General features: G+C 41.7%; 1 protein-coding gene across 2 annotated transcripts; it reads right to left on the bottom strand.

The window, feature by feature from the left end:
- Positions 1 to 334: 334 nt before the first annotated feature.
- sema4ga (sema domain, immunoglobulin domain (Ig), transmembrane domain (TM) and short cytoplasmic domain, (semaphorin) 4Ga) lies at positions 335 to 23,992 on the bottom strand. 2 transcript variants are annotated; one of them, XM_042434268.1, is made up of 16 exons: positions 23,584 to 23,992; positions 18,091 to 18,397; positions 13,378 to 13,526; positions 11,909 to 11,971; positions 11,700 to 11,798; positions 11,389 to 11,482; positions 11,194 to 11,307; positions 10,329 to 10,483; positions 9,230 to 9,405; positions 8,354 to 8,498; positions 7,299 to 7,521; positions 6,441 to 6,556; positions 6,191 to 6,345; positions 5,696 to 5,754; positions 2,914 to 5,200; positions 335 to 1,277 (listed from the first exon to the last, which is right to left on the bottom strand). In XM_042434268.1, exons 2-15 carry the CDS (start codon positions 18,281 to 18,283, stop codon positions 4,197 to 4,199), a joined length of 2,745 nt encoding a protein of 914 aa, XP_042290202.1. In that variant the 5' UTR covers positions 18,284 to 18,397; positions 23,584 to 23,992; the 3' UTR covers positions 335 to 1,277; positions 2,914 to 4,196. The 2 variants fall into 2 exon arrangements, with proteins under 2 accessions (XP_042290202.1, XP_042290203.1); XM_042434269.1 differs by lacking the exons at positions 18,091 to 18,397; positions 23,584 to 23,992 and adding an exon at positions 17,501 to 17,641.
- Positions 23,993 to 24,773: the final 781 nt, after the last annotated feature.

Here is a 24,773-nt window from a genome sequence, read left to right as displayed (position 1 = left end):
TTGTCCTGACACACTCCAGTTGGATTTGAACCAGTCCTGGGCCATCAACCTCCCAGCAACATTTTCCATACCACTCTGTGCCATTGCTATTTTACAGCCTCAGGCTGTGCTGCAGAAACTCGGGCCTCCTTCCAGTAACAATGCAGACAGCTCCTTTTCCTGAGCGTCTGACAATATTTACCGGCTGACACAGCTCTCTCAGCCTCCTCTTAGATATAACATACCAAGGCTCTGCTCCAATAATATGACACAGGAAAGATTCATCTTCCTGCCTTTGTGAAATGCGGGAGGCAAACTGTAAATATACACAAGCAAAGATGAGGAGAGGCAGAGGTTGAAGTACAAAGTTTTATTTGAACTCATTATGACTGAAATGTGAAGGAACCCGAAGCCCTGTTATTTCTTGTGTTAGTTTAGTGAAAGAATTTGATTCACTGTGTGCACAAGCATGGTGTAACATGCAAGATAGAGATCAAAACAAATACGTGGACATTGCAGTGACAGAAGAGCTGAATGATTCCTAATTAACAGGTTATAGTGAACACATAAATTGGTGTATTTTTCCTCTCATTAGTAGGTTATACATAGTAAAGTGTGGTGCTGAAACAGCTTCTTCATGCTTTTGGCTACCATGCTTCTATTTATCACATTTTGTGCAACACAGGCAAATTGTGACGGTGTCTCACAAGTGGCACTTAAACAGCAACATTAACAATTAACTTCAAAAAACACATGTACAAAATTACAAAATAAATAGGTCTCTTTTTTAAAATCTTTTTCTTATGGTTTTGCAATAAAACAGACACAAAGCACTTTTTTTAAACATCAACCTTGGCACTTTTTGTTAATATTAAGATGAGTTATCTTTGTCGTTTTCCTTGAAGTGTAAAGTGAAACACAATTCATGCAGCAAGTGTGAGAAAAAGGTCATTATACGTCGAGTTTGGTCTAACAAGTCAGCGTCAGACAGAGGCAAGGACACTCTGCGCACACAAAGAGGCGCCGTCTGAAGGAAAAATGCTGCTCAGTAAGACACTGTAGCCAACAATTTTCATTCCAGTTGTGGGGAAGCAGAGCTGTACTGTAGGCACAGAGATTCTGGGGCTGTAGCCCTCCTCCAGCCTGTTTCCTGGCTCCACTGTCCTCTAACAATGCTGAATTTCATTTCACTACTCATTAAAAGAACATCTTTGCAGCCAGTCCTTCCATCTGATTAGGAGACGGTAGCCCAGGGAGTGAAATTAAGAGAGATTTAAACTGACCTGTGCTCATCAGACCTGCAAACGAGAGAGAGGGGAGAAAAAACATCCAGGCATGAGTATCAGCAGCGTAGCCGTGTTTTTGAAGCTTGTTTTGAAAGCAGACCTGACTATATGTGGCTTTTTTTCACACAGCTAAAAATAATTTACATATCAGCAACAATGATTTTTAAGTGCCTTTGCAGGAATATGGAGTGAAAACTCGACAAATGAAACCCCCCCGCTGTTGTGCTCACCTCGTCTTCTGCTTTGAAATGAGGTCAAAGGGCTTTAATGAAAGCTTTTAATGTGCGAATTATGCAGCCATGTCTTTCTCCTTTCATGTCTTTGATCAATGCCCCTGACTGGAAAGCTTTGCTCTTGAAGCGTCTCGCTTTGCGCACCACAGCGGCACGTATCGCTCACCCTGACATCACAGGCCTTTTAGATTCAATCAGATGTGTGATTACGCTATAGTGCACCTACGCAGGAGTACGTGTATTTAAGCATATGGTGTTGCGTTGTTTCTGCCTTTCCTTTTCGACCAGTAATAAAATACAAAAACTAACTATAGAAAATCCTCCTTCCTGCCCAGTCCTAAGTGGGTGGACTTAACTTCAACCAAACGAGCCACACCTGAACTGATAAGAGGTCCGGCTCAGGCCCTGCTCAGTCTCTTCCTTTCACTTAAAAGCTGCTATTGTCTCCAGTTGACTCTACCCCGGATGCATTATTTGAGTAAGTTATGGATATTTGTTATAGTTATTGCTGTTTCTTTGTTTAATGATTAATTAGTGCTATTTGATTAAGGTATATATATATCAACAACTTAAATGGAAATCCTTTGAAAAGACAACAAACTTTTGAATGGCTCTCATCTCTGGTCATCATGCTTTAACTGGTGCGCCAATGCAGAGGCTCTTTAAAGAACCCAGCTACCACAAAGTCAAGTTTCTACACCCACAGTGAGTCCAAGGGTACAAGAAAATAATTGGGAGCTTGAGAGTGTTATCGTGAATCTCTGGGGGGATCTCTAACTCGCTCTGTCTCTTTCTCTCTCTCTCTTTCTGCGGTGGGCAATAAGGTCAGACTTGTCATAAGGCGATGGGTTTAATTAATGCTGCTCACAGACAGAAGAACAACAGTGAGATGCAGCAAGAGCACGCTGATATGAAAAATAAACAGCGTGAGATTGAATGAGATATTGACCAAAGTGGTATAAAGATAAAGTTTTGATGCGAGTAAAAAAATAAATTATGATCTTAGCGTTAAGATAAATCTGCAAAAGGAATGTCGAGAATGAAACAGAGAGCGTGAGAGGAATCTCTTACGTCACCCTGATCTGTGTTTTCTTCCACCGATTTATTCCTCTAATAAATAAACTATGCAGTCAGATTTTAAATTTGTCTGAGGTGCTACAGTTACTATAGGAGCATCTTTGTACCTAAACTTTTCCACAAATTACAACAACCCAGCAGTCAGTCAACAAGCTGTTAGCACGCAAATTGATTCAAATCTTTAAACACCAGTAAACTGTAACAGTAACCTTGTGCTCTCTGTGTTCAGTACATTTCCAGACTTTAAAAACATTAACTTCATCATCCATTTCTTTAAGTGCTTGTTTGGCAAAGTGCCTGCGTGGGAGGTGTGTTGGTAAGACATAAAAACTATTTACCTTGGATGCTCTTGTGTAACGCTGTGCCCCACAGTCTAGTCATACTGCGTTATGGTCTCATGCAGGGTGTCTCTCAGCGGTGGAGTCAAACTCTGCTGAGACACAATCAATGTTTTCCTTCTAATCCGCCTGTGTCAAACAAGGTCCAGTAGACACAGCTGTGGCCTTCACTGCTGCAGCTCCTCATACTGAATAAAGGCCAATCAAAAAGTTCCTCCGGCCTGCTGCTTCTTGACAGGCGGCAGTGTCAAACTCCATAATAGCGTCCAATAATTTGTCTCTTTCCCAAAGCGCTTTAAAACCAGTATTTAAAGTGCATTAAAATCAGTAATACTGTCATGTTTCCTACAGGTTGTCTATTAAAAAGTTTAAAAATTGGTGGAGTAATCACTATTTAATATCTCTGTAATTATGTAAACATTGAATAACCTTTTTTCATCCCTCAAATGTAGTTTTGAAAGTTTGAATATTGTCACTTATTAACCATTTGTAGGAACTGCAGTCATCCGTTAAAGTAAGAATTAAGTCATGATAAAACAACAAGAATATTTGGTTGATTATTAAACTTCAAGTTACGGATATTAGTAATATTAAATAGTGATTCTTTCACAATGTCTTAGTGAGGGCTGGTGTGAAGTGTTATGTGCTGTTACTGTGCTTGATGTTGGTTATTACAGTTATAAAAGTCAGTGTTAAAAGTGAAAACATTGCAAACCAAATTCCCTCTTTCACCACATCCATTGCCTTCAGTATTTATAAAGTGTGAATGACACCTTTTAAAAATGCATAGGCCATCTGTGCACTTGTCAGCCCAAACAAACTTTGGCTAGCTGCCCTCTACTTTGACTCGAGCCAAATATGGCCGCCACACAGCAGAAGTCTTCGCATGTTTATGTTTATATTCCCATGGGGCTCCTCTCCTCGTTTGAGTCTATGTTTCCTGTTTTGTGCTTTGTGGATCAAAGATCTCTCTGGTCTCAGCCCCGACGGACTGACTGCACATGGCCTACTGGGCAATATTGCGGTGAGGTAGATTACTTTTTATGTTTTCATTTCATGCTTGGTCCTTCATGGTGATGTCTCATTCTCACTTGTTATGTGTTGGGAATTTGGGGAATTGAGGTTGACAAAGAGCTCAAAAGTTCAAAAAGCAGGGATGTCCCAATGAAAAGAATGTGGATAAAACTCTCATTGATTTAGTCCTGAACAATGACGAGTCGTATGACAGGCACTTTAGCACCAGGTAGCAACAGTCCTCCCACCACAGGGGGCGCTACGTCTCTCTACACAGAGCTCTCATCCGGCCTGGGCAGCAGCTGAGTGTGTTTCCTCTTCTCTAAAATCTTGTTGAGCTCCTCAGCGAAGGAGGAGCAGAGTGGTGACGTGCTCTCAGAGTCGCTTTGTCTCAGCAGCACATAGCTGTTGCCGTTCATCCTCCTCAGGACGCTGGGCAGCGTGGCTGACAGCCCGTTGGGGAAGTCACACTCTGGGGACGGAAGTTGTGGAGTCGGAGGGAGAGGAGGGGCTGGGGGAGGGGGCTCATTATTGGGTGATGGGTGACCCTCACCGGGGACGATTTGAAGGAAGCCTCCCTCCTGGACGTTACCGTTATGCTGCTTAGAAACTCCATTACAAATGCCGTTACAGTGACTTGAGATAGTTTTCAGCTCCATGTGAGAGGAGCTTCGCTGCTGTTTTCTGTTTCTGTGCTTTTTACTGTTCGGGTAGGCTGCAGCAGCTGCACGTAACGAGTACTTCCCTCTATTGCCCACTCGCAGGCAGAAACCCACGTAGACGAGAACCACAGTGAGGACCACACACAGGCCTCCGAGGATGGTGATGAGGGACAGATACATGGCCTCCATGTTTCTGGGAGAGAGTAGCTCTAAGTGGGGGAGCAGAGGGGCTGGGGGAGGAGGCAGGGGCCTCTCGGAGGAAGAGGGAGGGTCAGTGGACGCTGGCAGGGTGGCGAAGAGATCGTAAAGGTCTTCAGTTGGTTCAACAGGTGGGGGAAGGGGCAGGTCCAGGCAAATGGTGACATTGTAGGTAACTATGGCGACCTTGATGTTGTTTTCAACAGCATAGCAGGTGTACTGCCCACTCTGGTCCTGCCGGGCCTCGATGATCAACAAGCCATCCGTGCCGGTTCTGAAGCCAGAGTTGAGGCCGTAGCCATGCAGCTCGCTGCCATCCAGAGTCCAGAGCGGCGTCGCCAGGTTGGAGCTGAGCTCACACTGCAGCAGCACGTCATCGCCCACCCGCACGGAGCGGCTCCGCAGGACAACGTCTGAAACACACACATTAACACAGTGAGTCTAAAAGACTAATTTCAGAAGAAAACGCACAACTTCATCACATTTTATATACTAATTGCTTAACAGTTACTAAACTTAGCAAAGGCTGTCCAGAGTTATTGAGGCATAAACAGCAATTAGAAATCTTCCTTTTCCAGCCATCATATTACCTTGAACAGAGAAAACAATGTAGGGGCAGAAGATGCTACATTTTATCAGACTGAAATTGTGAAGTGAGAGAAGGCATTTGCCTGCCTTGAATATCAAAGAGATTTCTCTCCAGAGATGGCAAAAATGTGATTAAAGACGGGAGGAGCGGGTTTTGCCAACACAGTGTGCATAATCAACTTTCAAAGAGGCCTTCATGTCATCTGATGACAACTATGCATCTCTCTACTCCTTCCTAACATTCTCTATTTTCAATCTCTCTTTCATCATTCATTGCATTAAAAGCAAACTTTTTTTAAGCAACTTTTTTTTTTTTTTACCATCTTGTATGTTCTCACATCCGCTGCTGCCACGCTGGATGTCCTGGATTAAAGTGGATCTGTGGAGAGAGAGAAAACATAACACTAAGCATATTAGGGCAAAGCTTAAACATGCTTTTTTTGTTACTTAACAAGACATAAAAAATATCCAATATTGTTGGTGCTGAGATTTCTATTTCTAACTATTACCTTCCATATTCTGATCACCTCATATCTCTCATATCAGTTATTGCCTCCTTAACAACTTTCTACGGAGTAAGCCTATCTGTTCAGATTAATCAGTACACTTAAAGTACACAGCTACGTGTTCACTATCACAACCAACATCAGGTTTCTGCCGGCATCGTGATTACGCAACAGTTCTGGGAACTGACATTTGGACAGGGCACAGTGATACTTGAGGTAAGTCAATTCAAGCACACAAAATGGCACCAGCAGCATTTTAATCACCTGATCCTCACTAACACATACACACACACACACATCAGCACCCACCTGTCTGCATGCGCCATCATGTCCACACACTGGGCTCCGCTCCAGGCGCAGTGAGGGTCCCTGGCAAAGATGCAGTCGTAGCAGGAAGAGTACCTGCGGCAGTTTGAGAGGGGCAGCTGCACCACACCTGATGGAGAGCCGACATACACGCTCATCTGGAGGAGAAGAGAGCAAATTTAAATACTGTGAGATACTTGTGTGTGTGTGTGTGTGTGTGTGTGTGTGTGTGTGTGATGGTCAGACACAGTACCTGTTTGACGGAGATGAGCAGATTGTTAACAGGCTGTGGTTCTTCGAACAGTTGAAGCTCCTCAATAATGTGCAGCTGACCCTCGACTTCTACAGCCTTATGTAACCAGCCTTCATCTGAGTGATAGAGACAACAAGAGTGAACGTTAGAGACATTTTACCACCCACATTATAGTCTTCACAACATGGTGTAGCCTATTGACTAGAAACTAAACAAATCATATATTTCTGTTAAGCAGTCTGCAAAATACATCAGTGTTTAGACTGATTTTACCCTCCAGGTAGCCACTGTTTTCATTCATTTCAGCAAGCAATGAAAATCAACTTGCAAACACTTGAAACTAGCTTAACATCGGTAATTTATCAGAGAATACTCTTCATTTTATTTAATTTTCATCAGTCACATTTAGAGCTGGAACTATTAATCCATCATCCGATCCACTGAAAAATAATCTGCATATTACAGCCTCTCCAGTATGAAGGTTGGCTGGTTTTAAATTATTGTAAACTGAATATTTCGGCATTTTGGGATGTTGGTCTAACAAAACAAAACATTTGAGGACGTCAAATGTTGGCTTTAGGAAATTGTGGCAGGCATTTTTCACTATATTCTGACATCAATTGATTAATCAAAAGAATAATCAGCAGATTAATTAATAATGAAAATAACTGAGGTAACATTTTACATCCAACACGTGGTGTTGGCTGCTAAACAGTAATCTTTGTAATACAAGAAATTAGAAAATCAGAAAGCAAAGAAATTGCAGCTCGGAAGGTCGTTAAAGGCTCATTAAAATTAAGTCATTATGTCGCCTCTGGAGTGCTGCACAATTACTACCTGATACAAATTCATACACACCTGTTCCCATGTATAATACATGATATGTTAGTCCATCTAAGCCTTGGATCATGTGTACGGCCATGTGCGTGTAGTCTGTGGTCCTCCTGAACAACAGGGGGCGTCTGTCTGACGGCTGAACCTGCTGGGACATCAGAGGATGTCTTCTGACAAAGTCCAGCACATCATCCGGTAGGGAGGTGGACACGTTTATGCCCCTGGCCCTCAGAGCGTTGGTTATACACTGCAGGAATAGAGGGCAAAGCAGATATGTGAGGAGCAGTAATGATGATGGAACAAGGCACACTGTGGACTGGAGGAAAAAGAGAGACATTTTGTGGGGTATTGGCTCATTTGTAATAAAGTTCTCTATAAATAGAGATGGATAGTGGAAGGTAGAGAGGATGTCAGGAGGTATCGCGTGGCGGTCTGCAGGGAAAATCAAGGTATCAAGAGGGAAATGCAAGCCTGTGGGAGATTGTGTCTGGGGAAAAGGCGACTTTTAGCTTAAACTAAAATGAGCCTGTGTGAGTTCAGCAGCCGGCTTGTGCTGACATGCGGGCCGACTCAGCTCTCTCTGCACCTGACTAAAGGAACAACTTTCCGTCTCTCTTTGTCCTTTTCAAATGACTTCAGCCAATTGCTCTAAGAGGCTTTCACGCTCCCAAGTTAAAACCCTTGACCGTATTCTCCTTTCCGTTTAATAGCAAAGTTAAAATTAAGTCCTACAAAGTGTTGAAGTGACACTACAGTGGATAATGTCTGCTCTTGCTAACGATGCCACGGCCCTGGCTGGCACACTAAGCCATTGTCGCCAAAGCTACGGACTGGAGTTAATCACCATGGAAATGGGTTTCAATGACATAAGCTGGTTGTGTTTTGAGCCTCATCTTTGAGGCTGCCACTCATCTTCCTTATCGGTTACCCTCCATCTTTTCCTCTGCTTCCTTTCCTTTATGCAGCTCTACTCTGGATCAGTTTCTTCTGCTCTCTGTTGGGGTTTTCTGGTGTGAATCGTTGAGTCAGGATAGAAGCTTCATCTTGTGTATTAGGGATTTGTATGTGTATGTGTTTACCGTTCCAGGTCGTGGGTCAGGGATCTTTCCAGTGTATTCCCTCCACTTAGAGCCAGAGTCCTGGTTCTCCATGTAGGGTCCTTGAAAGGCCTCTTGGACCTCAGACAGAGAGAAACGACACACTGCAGACGCCTTCACGTTCTTCCTAAAGACAGCAGCACACACACACACACACACAGTGAGAAAGACCAGAACACAGGCCGCGAACAATAACAGCAGTAAACCCAGTGTTGCTATGGTGACAGGAGTTGAAGTACAGTAGATCCTTGGCTCACCTAGTTGAAAAGATGGAAAGAGACAACTGGGAAGAAAGCATGGGGGAGAGGGGAGGGGATGAGCGCTGACAGAGATAGTAAGAAACTGATTAGAAGACATACATCTCTGTGAAGAGTGGGAGGGGAGGAGGAGAGAAATACAAAATGGAGTCAGAGGTGTGTTGTAGGAGTTGCAGTCAGAGGCAGCAGAGGTGGAAAAGCATCCCAAGAGAGCAAAATGTTGAGAATTATCACTATTTGTTTGTCCGTTCCCCACTGTGCAACATTTTACTTTCAGTTTTCAGTCCATACATCGTTAAAGTTAATGAACCATATTGAAAAGGGCCTTTAACTTCTTTGAAGCCCGTCTAAATCTGCATTTTTAATTAATATTCTCCCCTCAAACTGCTACCACAAGCCAACTTTTTATTGTTAAAGTCCTCCTGGCTTTTTCCGGCTCTTCTCTTCCATCCTGTCCCCTGCCTGCCTTCTTCCAAATGTCTCGATGTATCAATTGCAGCCTTTCATCTTTGTCTCGCTCGTTCTTTACATTTGCATCCTCAAAGCCCCCCTCAGCCGCAGATCCCAACAACAGACACACACATACACTCTCCCTACTCACCACTCCAGGCCGAAGATGCCGTAGAAGAGTGTGTCCTGCGGCGTGTGGCCAGGCATGACGAACACGCTGCGCAGCATGTTGAAGTGGAAGTCATACTCGGGCAGAGAACACGTCAGCCTGGCCTTGAGGAAGGACGTCCAGCGCTTCTGGAGAGTTAAACGGCCTCCCCTGTCCCCCTGATGGATGAGAGGTGGAGGAGAAAGGAGAAACAGAGGGTCAGATGAGGTAAGGGCTTGGATAAAAGAAAAACAGATTGAACTCTTGGCTCAAGGTGGCACACAAGGGGAAGTAAACCTCCTAAAGAGCGCAACAGATGGCAGTGGAAAGCAATAACGATAGGTTCAAAAAGGTTATGGCCTCCCATAGGTAAGACTCCCTCACTGTAATCTACAGGTTTCTGTATGGGTGTGAGTGTTGATCCTCAGCAGGCTTCACTACACCTAAAGGCTGAAAGAACTCACTGTGGAGTGAATTTCTAACTGAATGTGACAGTCACACACACACACACACACACATCTCAACACCTATTCTTGTTCCAAAAAAAAAAAAACCCATCACTGACAGGTTCACAATGGAAAAGCTCGACTCAAGGCCGAGAGTCTTTTGAAAATCCAGACATCATCTTGCCCTTTGATTTTAACTTTTAAATGTATTCAGCCAGTGGCACATGGCAAATGTCACACATGCTGCCATGAGGCATTTCTATTAAGATGAAAAAAGACAAACTAACAGGAGTGCTACAGGAGAGGACGACAAGCAAGGTTATTATGACGTACAGTTAATTCAAATGGCTCTCGCTACTGTTAACTCCTTCCTGGGCAGCAGGAAATGTAAATAATTCACATTTAAGAGACCTGCGGTCAGTCTCTCCCCTGCAGTCATCCATCCCTCTCACTCTGAGCCACACTTTGCAAGCCATTCATCAGCTACACAGTCTGCTCCTCTAATCACCCTCGGGGCCTCGTTACAAATGCATTCCCCATCCAGCCCCTTATCTATTATGTTATCCTCAGTTTTTATCAACCAAGGCTTCACTCATGCTAGCCTGATGCAAGGCTTTGCTCCCAGTTGCAAACATCTCTTTCTAATCTACTCTCACCTTACAAACACGAGCCACTCGCGCCACCCTGCTGTGGCTATAGGTTGTCGTCTGCTCCTGGCTCCTCTCGGTGAAGAAGAAGTAGATCTTATCATCATCGCCTGTGCTGCTGGCCAAACTCTCCTGCACCAGCGCTGAGCCCACAAAATCTGCCTCTGTGTGGGGAGAGAAAGAGATGCACTGACTCATACAGTTTGTTGAATGAATCAACAATCGACTAAATTAGACACTGACAGTGTGCAAGTCTTATTCAGGTAAGCTGCTGACATGAACATTTGATACCCTGAGACTGAGTACAGCAGCTGCCCAGAACAAAACAGAAGAAAGTTCTACCTGTGGCTTCTCGCCAAAACACGAAACTGTAAAAAGGTGGGAAAAACGATGCCAGCTTTTACTGAGCAGTTGGCTGCATGTACATAATGAGTGGAAAGACATGGCAATCCCGAAACTAACACTGACAGTCTTCACAGATGGTGAAAGCAAAACGTAAAAAGGAGAATATGTTTATATGCCTCAGTTATCTGCAAAACATCAGGTTGAGCCAAGTTTTTTCTGTCATTGCAACCCAGAACCAGGCTTCTGGGATAATCTCTTAAGAACCATGCATGTAAAACTAAGTTGCAATGCTTTAAGAGTTAGTGAAGCAATCAGTAGCTGATTTAAGGAGAGTAAAATAATGCATTATTGATCCGCTGAGGCTGAAACATTGTCCATGCTGTTGAGGCTGCCTCAGCAGAGATGCTTGCTGATATGGAGGCTTAAAACCTGGCATTAGCTAGTCGACAGGCAAAAGCTCTGACCACTCAGACCACCCTGACACCAAAACATGCTAAAGGGCTTTTGTCATTCCAGGAGATTAACTGACCGTTCAGCCAGCGTGTTGGAGCATCTTCTGTCTTCAGCATGGGAGATTGCGAGTTGCGGCGGATATCTGGGAAGCTCCTGAACTCATACTGGGAAGCTGTATATATCTGCTGGTCTGCAGGGAAACCAAATTATCTGGTCAATCGGTTGTTTCGTGTCACTCTGGAAATGATTGTTAACTGTTGAAAGCCCTTACCTATAATGAGACCAGTGTAGCCCGTCGTTGGGCCATAAGGACATTTGTCTCTGCCCTCTTCAGGCTGAGATGACATCACAAACCTCGTCTCATCCTACACAGGATGAATGAAGCGGGAGACATTTAGTTTCATCTTTGAGGACTCACAAAAAGAAGAAAGAGATTCATGTGAAAGAATAACAGATCAAGCACTTTTTCACAGTTATGCTGAGATCTATGGTTTAGTAAATGTATTCAGTAGCAGATGCACCTGCACTGAGGAGAAAAAAATATCAAATCTGTTTAACAGTACAATGTGTTGCATTTCTTACTATGTATGCACACAGAGGTCTGAAGGCATGAGTCCCACACATGTAGAGATGAGTGGAGTTGAACCTCTGGAGGAAGCGAATGTGATTAAAACACTCCGTCTGGAAGAGCAGGTGAATAAAGGAAAATATACCACGGTAAGGGAATGAATAACAATAGATAGGAGAGAACTATACACAAAAAGATGTGAAAAAAATAACTAAATTCCTACCTTATTGTCTTTTCCCTTGAGCAGACACTGACGTTTTTGCTCAGGGGAGGCCTCCCACTCAATCTGATAGACAGCACAGAGTACAGAGTTGGATGATTTCATATCACTGACTTGCACAGTTGTTTTTTTTTTTTTTTTTTAGCAAAATACCACAAATCTGACAGCAGATACACAGAGAGTAAGATCTAGACTAACTTTAATCATTCTACCTTAAAATTTGGCACTTGAATGTTCTGTGTGGTTGAACACCATGTTTTTTTTAAACTCTTATATAACGCAGAAAGTTGACTTAACACATTTGTATTTACAGCAGGAGAAAGACGAGTGGTTGCAAGGGAGTGGTACACACACACACCAGCAATCGTACCTTATGACAGACGGCTGCATTAACATAATTAGCATAACAGCTTAGTGTCAGGTTGTTACCAGGTAACAGACACTGGAGTATGTCAGCTTCTATGGGCACATAAACAAGCAGTCAACTTTAACGTCTTGATTGTTTGTGTCTAAATACAATATGCAGTATTTTAAGGACTCAATCACAGCAGCACTGCTAACGACTCACTTTAAAGGCCCTGAAAACATATTTTCACATTTAGCTTCTTAATATGAGTGATGGGGTCTTACATGAACACACCACTTTCTGACAAAGTTGGTAATTCCACTTTGGTAGATATCTGTATTTTGCTCAGTGTTCCTCTCACTGGTTTGAAGTGGGTGATGCTCAGTTAGAAAAACATGATATCACGTACTTCATGCACTCATCAGGATTAAGCAACATTTGATATTTCAAACTCTGATGACAGTATTGGGTTTGTTTGCTCATGTTGCAAGATACTGTCAATCAAATCTGATCAAACCACCACCACACAGTCCTGATGAAACGGATTAGCTCAGGTTTTGAGTAAATAAAGGATGATTTTTTCTGAACTTTAACTTTGACTGTTATCTAGTCATGAATAAAAAAAGGGAGTGACATAGCTCTTAAACTGTGGGAACACATGGATATGGTTTTATTTAACCTTTTTTACTTAAAAAGTAGGGTAAATATTAGCAACTGGGTTGAGGTAGATAGTATGCTAATTACTGCATTAATTAGAAACTATTTCTGTCTCAACATGCTTTCAATACTTGATGTGATGTAAATGTGAATTCTGCATCTATTTATAAGAGTTACAGTAAAGGAGCTACAATAGTCAGCTTTTCAGTTTTTTTCTCATTAATATGTAAGTTTATGCAGCAAGATGCTCCTGTGAGTTATTGTGTTAAAAATAATGTGACTGCACACACACACACAAGGATGTACACACAAGGGGTGTCGGGGGAAGATATGCTGTTGCCTCAAAATTAAATATTGTTGCCTCGAAAAAGATCCTGCATTGTGGAATGCAAATGAAGCAGTGGCTGACTTAAAGACGTGGCAGTTGAGGCACACGACGAGCAGCTACACTGAAACAAAACAAACTCACAGTGAGAGCAGAGCTGGCTGAGATGTCAGAGGCATTGAGAGCGAATACAGCCCCCCGAGCCCCGACGTAGAGACGTTCACTGTCAGCCTCCAGCAACATGGTGCTGTAGTTGACTGCAGAGGACTGGAAACGCCTGCAGCCCTGGAGACCTGGGAGAGGAGAGGAGAGGAGATGAGGAGAGGAGAGGAGAGGACAGGAGAGGAGAAAAGAAGAGAGAAGAGGTTGTTAATGAAACCCCTGACACAGCTTCTGCTACATATATTTATGCAAAACAGCTGCTAATGTCCTTCAAAATAAATACATCACACACACTTTTAAGTGGCTGAATCAGCAGTATGACATGAAACTATAGTGATGACACACAAGCGTGTCCCCTGTGTGATTATTGAACAATACAAGTGAATGGAAACACTACCCTTGCACAAACACAGTCTTGCTACTGACTGCAGTTTGTCTCTATGGGAACAACTTGAGGTTAACGAGTAAAACCTTTCTGGGACAGAAAATCATAATTTGTTCACATCCCCATTTTTTCAATAAGTCTATAGGCATTGGTTTATTTATCCTCTGCAGTACCACTGGAGCAGTTACTGAAATGTGTACATCAAAATACACACAGATCCTATTATGTGAAGCACTTTGGTGCAAAACCTGTTTCCTTTTTAAAGTGCTATATAAATAAGATAAACTTGAAACTTATTCCGTCTGGATCTTTATCTGATAAATTGAACAATAAATGAAAAAACACTGATGCAGCTCCTTCAGTGCCTCTTGATAGCCCCCAATATGTGAAAAATTACTGCTATCAGGGTGTGGCATAATAAAAGCACAAAAGTGAGAGCTTTTTTCAGTCAAACCTGACAGAAGAACAAAGAGAGCGATGGGAATGTATTCATCCTCTGTGATGGATTTCTTTCTGTATGATTGTCGAACGTCAGTGCAGAGTGGTGAGAAGGACTTGCTTTTTGAATCTGAGAGATTCGCTTTAAAACCTAAGATTCTTTTTATAGACAGCCAAAGAAAACATCCTCTATTCATCACGACTGGACTGTAGCTGCACTGAGAATCTTCACATTGCCTTTGTGTTTGGTCAGGAGCAAAAAAAATATACCAACAACCAACAAAAAGGAAGCACAACATTTCATTTTGACAGCAGGACACAGATTTCTTTTATGACTGTTTATCTACTGCCTTTCCCTTTCTCATTAGTCACTTATCAATTAATTAATAGATAGAAAATGAATCACCAGCAATTTAATGCATGTGTTTACTACTGTTGCAATCTTATTTTTAAGTATTAGCATGTTAACATTTGCTTATCTGTAGTCTAGACCACATATCACAGCAATCCATCTAATAGGCACAGTAAGAAAAGTCAGGTGATCACCGAAGTCAGTAGGATTAATCTTCTAGGAGCCATGAATGTCTGCACAAATTAGCATTGCAATGTATTCAAAAGTTGTTGAGGTATTTCAGTCTAGACCAAAGTGGGGAACCGACCGACCGACATTACTAAAATAGCCACAAATTTGTGGTTTTTGTAGCATCAAAAATGTAAGGAGTCTCTGCTTTCTTCTGTAAAATACTGTTTATAGTTATATATAGCACTGACCAGAGATGAAAGTACAACCCCACTGTTGACAATAAAAGCTAAGGGATTATGATTATCCTACGCAGTTCCACTAAGGACAGAGAAGATAATAAAAAGAGGCCCAACACAGCATCAGATTTCAGAGATCCACTTCTACTTCATGCGGATTTCTGTAACTGAAGGCTGTTTCTTTGTTATGTGTATATGTCCCCCTACCCCCTCCGTCCAGTTTTCCAGGCTATATTGGGATGGATCTGTTTGACAGGACAAGATACTAATGAGCTCAAACTCAAACACAAACACTCAGCAGAGAGACACATTGTACAACACATGCACTTTTTATGTCATAAAGTTGCTCGCCGCAGTCATGGGATGCCTGAGAGTTACGTAAGCTCTAAACCTACGATCCATCAGGGCTCCACTTAGCTTGGGTAAACATGACACCACTGTCAACATACACACACACACACACCCATCAAAGACACATGAAACCTCTAGACATGTTATAACCATAACAATATCTCCGCAAATGCAATTATAATTGTTGTAATTAACTGTCTAATGAAAATATCTATCTGACTAGTACTGAGCAGGGTTTACTATCAGCTGGGGTGGAAATTTGACAGCAATTAAGCAACAGAAACTTGAAATTGAGCTACTTTTTGTGCCTACTCATGAGTACAGTAGCTCAAAATCACCAAAAACAGAAAAAGTGTCAGACTTCCTGCATTCTCAGCCAGTTCACTTCCCTCTTCAGTATCAATGCCCCCGTAGACAGCATGGTTATCAAGTAAGCTGTGATTAAGATTCCTATCAGCTGCTGCAAAACAAAATCCTCTCTGCTCACTTCACCAGCAAGCAGTCAGCTCTTATCCCAGACTGCCCCTGGGTGATCAGGTGCCTACTTTAGAAGAATAGTATTACTTGAACACTGTACGGGATTTTCAGAACAATAACTTTTCCTACGTGAGCGCACACAATATCAGTGCCTCATTGTGGGTGAAGACAAGGAATAATAGCAGAGGCAATGCCTAAAGTTTCCTCCGTGTAATCAGAGTATGAGGACACCACAATACCTTCTGTGTGAGGGCCTGACAGCTGGAGCCAGATAACTGAAAACAACCTCACTGAGAGAGTGACGCAGCAGAGACAGATTTATCTGGGCTATATTAACCGTATATGATGATGAAATAACATCCCAAAGCACATTTTAGCCTCAGCTTACACGATCATGGGAAAAATTTAAGAAAAAGGCAGGATCTGATTAATTCTATAGGGAAAGAAAAAGAGCGAGGGAAGCAGCAAGAGAAGCCCATATCATTTTTACTGAGCAAACACTTGGAGGGACCTCAGCTGATCAGCACAGTACACAGTGTTCAGGGACACACACAGACACAGACACGCACACACACACACTTGCTTAACCTCTTGGTGTTGGACTGTGCTTACATGCAGATGCACACACGAGCGTCAGGCCTGTGTACGGTTCAGAGTATTCTGATGTGCAAACTCACTGAGTTGCAGGCGGAACAGAATAAACAACCTGTGGATGTTACGTATATCCGCCTACTTTAATTGATGTCAAAATGTGGCAAATTCTCAAAATACTTGACAGGTTGAAATCTGTGTGTGTCATGAAAAGGTATTTTGATGTAACACCAGTTTTCAGTCTTTTTAACAACCTACCTGCTCTGCTGTTTTGCCAGCTTTTAGCTCCTCAAAACTGTACACTGGAATTCATCAAATTAATAACCCTTAACGACCTCACTCCCTCAAAGTTTTTCACCTTGTTTCTGGGAGAAAAAGGGAAGTTGCAATGAGGAGAGAACACAGCTGTGTGTGTGTGTGTGTGTGTGTGTGTGTGTGTGTGTTTAACTGTGCAAGGCTGCGCACATATTCAAGTGTGTGTGATTTAACCACCAGGCACAAGGTTTGGAGTCTTTGCCTTTAGGTTGCTAAGAAACACACAGATTAAAGAGATTAGTGGTAAGTTTGCATATCGAATTCTTCCCATCAGGAGCAAAAGAAACAAGGACAAGAGGTAAAAACGAGGTAAAGGAATTACAGGAGGACCATGAGAAAAGTACAGCCTAATGAAGTAAAGATGGAGGAAAAGAGACAGAGTTTAAGTGCCGAGGTAGAGAGATGGCTGGCAGAGGAGGAGATGAGTTGTGTAGGAGGACCTGTAAGCAGGCTTGAGCGCTAACCGATGATTTATAGAAACTGAAATACCAAGAGAGGTTCATAGCAAGAACAGGAGAGAAGACGGATAGTGAGTGTAAGTAGTTGATGTATGGTGAGAAAGACGTCTGTTTAGAAAAGAGTGGAGGAGAGGAGGGATTTTGTTCGACAAGTCTTTAAGTGGATACGTGAGAAAACTCCTTTCACACGTCTATGTATCAACAAATAAAGTCCAGGATCAGATAACAGTGCCCACACATGCATGCCCGTTAAATACTGTATACGATCGTCTTGCGCCATATTACAACAGTTGTCATGGTTACGGTGCTTCTCTCTCTCTCTACTACCTACAGTGGTGTCAGTCTCCCTGGATGCTCTGCAGGGATCCCAGTGTAAGCACTTCACTCATCTGCCTCCCTGATCTGCTGATCCCCAGGCGACACGCCATCACTCGCACAAGGTAAATGAATAATAATCACAGTTAACAGACGGTGTAAGAATTACCAGTGTGTGTGTGTGTGTGTGTGTGTTTGTGTGGACCAGTCAGTGTGCACAAAATGAGATTGAGAGGAGTGAAAAGAAAGTGAGGGAAAAGATAAAAGAGCTGTGTCAGGAGGAGAGAGTAAGACAGTGAGAGAGGAAGAAGGAAAATAGAGGAAACTGACAACAAGATGAAGAGAAAGAAGGCTGCACCTGCAATACTATATGAAGAGTTTCTTTCTAAATACAGATTTTCACAATTTAAAGAAAAAAACTGACAGCTGCTGTAACAAAATAATTCCTGGTGAGACATCTTGAGATATTTAACATATATTTTAGGACACAATCATAAAGATATTTTAAATTTTGATCATTTGACAGCAATGTGATGCACCACAAACTGTGCAAAAATCTATTGATTTGAGAACAAAACACCTTTGTGTGTCTGTGTTTGCGCTTACCGCTGCTCAACACGGTGATGCGTGGAGTCACATCCAGGTCCAGGGGTGTTCTGAAGGGGTAGCCGGCCGCCGCGCACACACAGCAGCTGAGCAACAAGACCCGCAGCGCAGGAGATAGAGCTCCCTGCATCCCCATCGAGCGTCTCACAGGACACACACTCTCCAACCAGGGTGTATACATATGCAATGACATTCACACAAACATATTCACCCAAAGACTCGCATAATCCCTGCATACACACACACACGCCCATGCACTCAAATAAACACTGGCAGGCGAGCAGGCCATAGAGAGGACTGAAGAAACCTGAAAAAAAGAAAACACACGCAGTCAAGTCAACGCCAGGAGAAAAAACAAAACGCTGTGCATGTGAGCGTTGTGACTGAAAATGTGACACTTTAAAAAGTTAGAGAAGTTAAAAGAGAAGGCAAGCTGGCAAAGTTGAGTTCAAACACACACAAGAAATAAGCTGACGTGAAGGATTTCACAAGGATGACGACAGAGATATGAAAGACACACAAAGTGCGCTCCCTCAATAAAATATTGGGGGCTTTTGCAGATCAATGAGTCACTGTTAGACTTGTGCCAGCTCTAAATGCTGTAAAGTAACGCCGTCTCACAATCAGCAACTTCCTAGTCCAAACACATGACTGAAAATATCATTAACCAAACAGTGACTGTCAAACAGAGCAATGTGCCAGTATCACGAGCAAACACTTGAGGATTAAACGGCAACGTGGAGCAATCCAGATCGATAAGGTGTGAAACCAGTTCAAACAGCAGACGCACCCGAGAGGAGCCAAATCCACGAGGGGGGAGAGATTGAGAAATATGATAATCTGTAAGATGTGTGAGTTGTGATGTGAATGCCAATGTTGTTCCGACAGAACAAGACCCTCTTTAGGAGGAGAGAAAGTAGAAAGGGAGAGGAGGGGAGGGAGGAGATGGTGTGTGTGTCTGCGTGCGTGTGTGTCACTATCACATGCACCAGTGCACACACACCAGCAGGGAGAATACACTGACAGATACACTCCGTGGAGCATCCCCAACCTTGTCCCATTATATTTTGGGGGAATGGTGACATCTCTCTTTCTCTGACTCTCTCTTTTAAAAACACACACACACACACACACACACACACACACACACACACACACACACACACACGCGTGCACACACACACACACACACACACACACACACACACACACACACACACACACACACACACACACGCATAATTAGCACAAGTGTTTGTGACTCTTACAGAAAGTCTCAGCAGCATGACAACGGCTGGCTTGAGCGTTGCATAATGTGTCGGACAACCACAGCAGCATGCAGGTGTGGATAAGAGCTGCACTCTGTGAACCATGATGGTAGTAACAGTCAAACACAGGTTCATGTTGTAGACACATTGTACTGTAAGCACTGTATATACTGGAATAGTTTAACCTTTCACCACCCACTGTACACTATGAAGAACTGTGATGGTGCTATGAAAAGTAACATGAGCATGAACATGTGATATCATCTTTTCTATCACTGTGGCCAATTAAAACAAGAACACTCTGTCGCAAGAATAATCCACGTACAATGCACTGCAAAGTCTATAACTGAAACCTTAGAATTATGGTGTCTGCAGGGGGACCATGGTGTTGGTTTTGCATGTTTTGGACCATTAATAAATCAGATATACTTTGTATTATTGCTGAACATTCCCCAAAACATACACATGAGATTTTAGATGAATTTCCAATCTGCCCACAGTCATCGGTTTCAGGTGATTTCCTTTGATATTAACTGAGCAAAAAGATATGAAACTGGTAATCAATCACCTTGACCATTTATTGCTCCTCATTTTTTAATGATACAGTATTGCACAGTAATGCACTTTCAGGTAAGGACTGTTGTGAAATGAATCCATAATACAAATCCTGTAAAACTCCTTTGAATCAGATTTTTTGTAGTTGCTGAAACAATTTATTGATCAGCAGAAAATGAATCCTAAAAGATTTTGACAGACTGATCATTTTTCAAGTAATTTTTCACAAACAACATTTAACAATGTGAGGATCTGCTGTTATTTTCCTTTCTTAATTCTGCTGGTTGGTCAAAACACGAAATTTAAAGACATCACTGCCTTGGGCTCTGACAACTTTTGAGGGACATCTTTCGCTATTTTGTGACATTTAATAAACTTGAACGACTAATTGATTGACCACAAAAATAGTCAACAATTCACTGATGATGAAAATATTTGTGTCTGTATTTGTGTGCATTGAAAACATGACTTTTCAGGAGCTGACTCTAAAGTCTTGGATGTCGGACTTTCCCAGAATCCACTGGCAAGGAAGAGTTTTCAAATTCATTAATGTGACAGAAGGAAGTTTGAAAAATAAAGTCATGGTGATAGATTTCTCTTAGGGGATATTTCCTCTGCACTGGAAGGAAACTAAAAAGAGTTAGGAGGTTGGAAATCAATCTAAATGCTTCAGTAACGAGATAAAAAATGCAAAACCACCATTATGGTCAATTTAATTGAATTAATTACGCTCATCCAGGGGTGGATAAAAACATCTTCTAAAACTCCTTCAAAACCAAGGCTGCTTTTATGAGTTCCCAAAATGCAGCCATTTGTGAAGTTCTACTTTTTTACTTACTTTTTATTGATTTTTACCGCTCTGCCTTGCTCCCACTGTGGCAAATATTCTTTGGTGACACCAATTATTTCAGTCATACAATCTCTCTGAGGATGTGCTGCCTCTCCTGTGGCCTGTTTAACACTATTGCCCTCCCACCCTGGTCTAAGCTTCTCTTAAAAGGTGGCGGAGGAGGTACACTGAGGAGCTCTTTGTATGTCATTTATCTGACTCTTGCGCACAAAATCACTCAAATGGGCTGTCAGGGTCTAAATCCTTCCAGTCTGTCAGTCAGTCAGTCAGCCACAGTGGTCCCAACATGGTCTTGTAATCCTGAGAGGAAGACGAGTCTATTCAGATGGAAATGTTTCACAGAACTATGAAAGAAAATATGAAAGAGGGGAGAGAAAGCAGCAAGCAAGGGGGTAAAATACTATCTGAAAGTCCAGCGGCACAGAGGGAAGAGAAAGTAATTGTAATATTCCTGATTATCTGTCATCTAAAATCCATTACTCCTAACTTGCTCTGTACTCCCTAAATGCAGAGGCTTTCAATTGTTAATTGGCCATTGAGCCAAAACTTTGAAAAAACATAGAAAGAGAGATGTTGAAAATAAAACGAGGCAAGCCCAGAGGACATCACAGTGACTCCGCCACTCACGACCGAACCTTTCTAATCTGTCTTCACCCTGATCTCGCCGCCAGCTCTCGGTCCCATGACATTCATTCACTGAAATGGATTTCATCAGGCAATTATACTGTATAGTGTCTACAAACCTGCCTGAATAGAGGAGATTGGAGCACTGCAGTGACAGCTCCATCAACAGGCAGCACTTGTCCCCAAGGATACTATTGAATGTTTTTGAGTTGGATACATTATCTGTGTGTGTGTGTGTGTGTGTGTAACAAATGGTAGAAAATATTACAGTCAAAGCCATTGAGCTGAGCTCCAAATGAGATACAGACTGCTTTTAAATAAACTTGTTTCGCAAACAGAACTGAACTGTATTTGTTCCCAATAACTCTACTGTAGCTGCACACTCTGTACAGTCACTTTGTGAATGTAACACTGAGCTCTTTAACCTTTCACACTTGACAAAAGAGAGAAGTTGTGTGCGGTCAGTGTGCAGTGGTATTAGGAATGCATTTAATGAATCGTTTTCAATCGAGACCTTGTTAAAATGTTGTGTACAATCATTTATAAGTGTGTAAAACACAATTTCACCCATTATTTGTGTTCTTTCTGAGGAACTTTCCACTCTGCTGCAGCTTCTCTCAGGATTCAATCTCAGTTTTGTGGCTTAAAGCTTAAAAGCTTAAAAGCGCTCAAAACCATTATGAATCTCATATAAGAAAATGGGAAGATTTCAGTGAATTCAGACATCTTGTTGGTTTTACAAAAAAAAAAAACCTCTCAAGGCAAGTCAATTTTATTATATTTTCCAAAATCCTATATTTGCCTTTACAGCATACAACACCAACTGTTTGGATAAAGAAAAACTCCCCTGGAAAAACCCTTAACAGGGAAAAACAAGAAGAAACTTCAAGGAGAGCAACAAAGGCCATGCAATAGATGAAGTACAGTATGAGTAGATGGAAATAACGATAGCAAAATGACACTGTGGAGAAACTGAATGATATGTAAATATAGAGTGCAAACATTTATGAAGCATATAGATCCTGGAGGACATTGAGCAACTGTTCATAAAGCCGGCTTCCCTTCAAATTATAATATTTTGCACAACCATACTCCTGGTATCTTCATTGTGATATTTCCATTGATAGAACATGCTGACCGTATTCTGAGCTTCCTGTTTTCATAAAGATTTATCAAGGTTGCCCCCTTGGACTGAGCTGAGGCTAAATGAGAGACTGCAGCAGAACACTGGGTCCCTCAAAACTAAAATCATCCTTTAAGTCATAAGCATAAATATAAATGACCAAAACCAACATTTGAATGAGGCGAAACCAGTTAACCTTTCTTTTTAAAAGGATGGGGTGGTGTAGAAGACAATAGGAAGAGAACATCAAGGAGATTATCTACATAATAATAACACTCTTTATGTTAAATGACCACATCTTTGCATATCTTACTTTCATTTCCTCCCACTTACCATACAGTACTAAATCATGACTTTTTAAATGGTAGATAAATGGCTTCACTGAGTTTCTCTACACAGCTAATGATTAGATCACAGCTTGAGCAGGAGAAGGGTGATTATCCATCTTAAACACATCATGTTCTCCAAGCACCTATAAACATCATCAATGTGTGTTTACAGCTGATTTGCAATAATCGGTGCTGCCCAGCTGGCATCTTGCCATGTGTTTTCCATATGAATCAGGCTTTGCATGCTGCCCAGTTCCTCCACATCCCTGTTGGTATCTGACGGGATGGAAATCACTGTACTGTAATGCAGTAAAATGAAGCAAGGAATGGGTAGGGGGGGAAAAAGCCAATATACACATTTATGATGTCAATGCTCTACACCTGTCTGGTATATTGGGCTTATAGGTTGAGAAGCAGGTAAAAAAAAAAAAAACCCCACCACAGACAAATATCTCATATTGAGACAGAATTTACCTTTTTTTTTTTTTTTTTTTTTTTTTTTACAAATATGTTATATAAATATCAAACTCTAAGTGACTGTAAGACCATTAAATATTGTTATAAAGATATTTTGGTGGAATTAAAACACACCCTGACGACACAGAATTACTTACTATCACTGTATAAATACTATAAAGATACCACAGAAGAACAAATATATATAATCTATAAATTAAGGTATTTTTATGGAGATTGAATTGAAACAGCGCTCTATAATGCTCTATAATGTTCAGTGTTTCTTACCTGACTCATGAAAACAATTCCTCGAAGAGAGCAGTAAATGTGTGTTTCCTTGAGCTGAAGATAATCCAAATGGACTTTAAACGCCTATACACGTTTACACACACACTCGCACACACGTACACTAAACACCCACTAAATGACACACACTCACACACACACATACACACACACACACAGCTATAACAGGGACTGACTGACTCGCTTCTCTACACTCATTTGCCGTCACAGGTGGCCCGCCCTCCCACGACGCTCACTTCTTTTTCTCCGCACCAGCACCAGCCTGGCAACACTGAATCAGCCAGGTAGTCCGGGTTTTATCCAATAGCTCAGCGTCAAACCTGGGTCCTGGTTCATTGTCAGACTTTCTTTAGGTGTATTATGAGCTCCGGTCTCAGGAAAAGCAGTTACAGTTATGAGGCAGAAGTAGAAAAGGTGCATGAATGCAACCTGTCCCATTTAAAGCTGCAGGGTGACGCCGCACTGACACCTAGTGTTCACAGAGGGAACTACACACAACAAACATACATTTAATTAAAATTTTAAATTAAAACTATTGATTAATCAAATTTGAATTAAATACTCCTCAAACAAGAATTTATTTAAACATATTTACCAATCCATACAACTTTTATTTCATTTAATTGTGGATTTATTGAGCCCTTCTAATTGGCTAGTGTTGCTTTGATCTTTCCTGACAGAAAATGATCAAATCAAGTAAACGTGAGCATTTCATGGGCGTTTGATGCTGCTTTTTAAATTCAATCAATAAGTGCTGCTTTAAAGCTCTTAAAAACTTGGTTTCAATTCATAATTTTTTCTTGATTACAATAAATGGTCATGGCTAAAAAAAAAAAAAGCAACAATCCAAGTTAATGTTTTGGGGAAAAAAACTTTTTTAGGTATTATTTATTGAATTTAAACCAACATAAGCACACAACCTCACAACTGTCATCAGATTTGCATTCAAATTTTGCTAAGTTTTGATTGACTGAGCTGAGCCCTGCTCACTTCAAACCAGTGAGTAGAGCACAGAAAAAACGGCAGACAGAAACTTCTATTGTGAAATAATCAAAACTGCTCTAACTTGTATTCTTCTATCAATTATTTTATAATGTGAGGCCCCATTATGGAAAGACGCTGATTGAGTAATAATTGTTCACAGGCTTTGAAAAGCTAGTAAAGGCTCTTAA

This window comes from Thunnus maccoyii, chromosome 14 (assembly GCF_910596095.1).
Source record: "Thunnus maccoyii chromosome 14, fThuMac1.1, whole genome shotgun sequence".
In the NCBI taxonomy this organism is placed as follows: Eukaryota; Metazoa; Chordata; class Actinopteri; order Scombriformes; family Scombridae; genus Thunnus; species Thunnus maccoyii.
This window is presented reverse-complemented; position numbering and strand designations above follow the sequence as displayed.

Excerpts from the sequence above, each read along its gene's own strand:
- sema4ga (XM_042434268.1), bottom strand. The coding sequence starts at position 18,283 with ATGTCATTGCATATGTATACACCCTGGTTGGAGAGTGTGTGTCCTGTG. Across the intron at positions 11,799-11,908 it reads TCAAGGGAAAAGACAATAAG|ACGGAGTGTTTTAATCACAT; the intron begins GTAGGAATTTAG and ends CTGCTCTTCCAG. Across the intron at positions 8,499-9,229 it reads GGCATCTTCGGCCTGGAGTG|GAAGAACGTGAAGGCGTCTG; the intron begins GTGAGTAGGGAG and ends TGCTGTCTTTAG.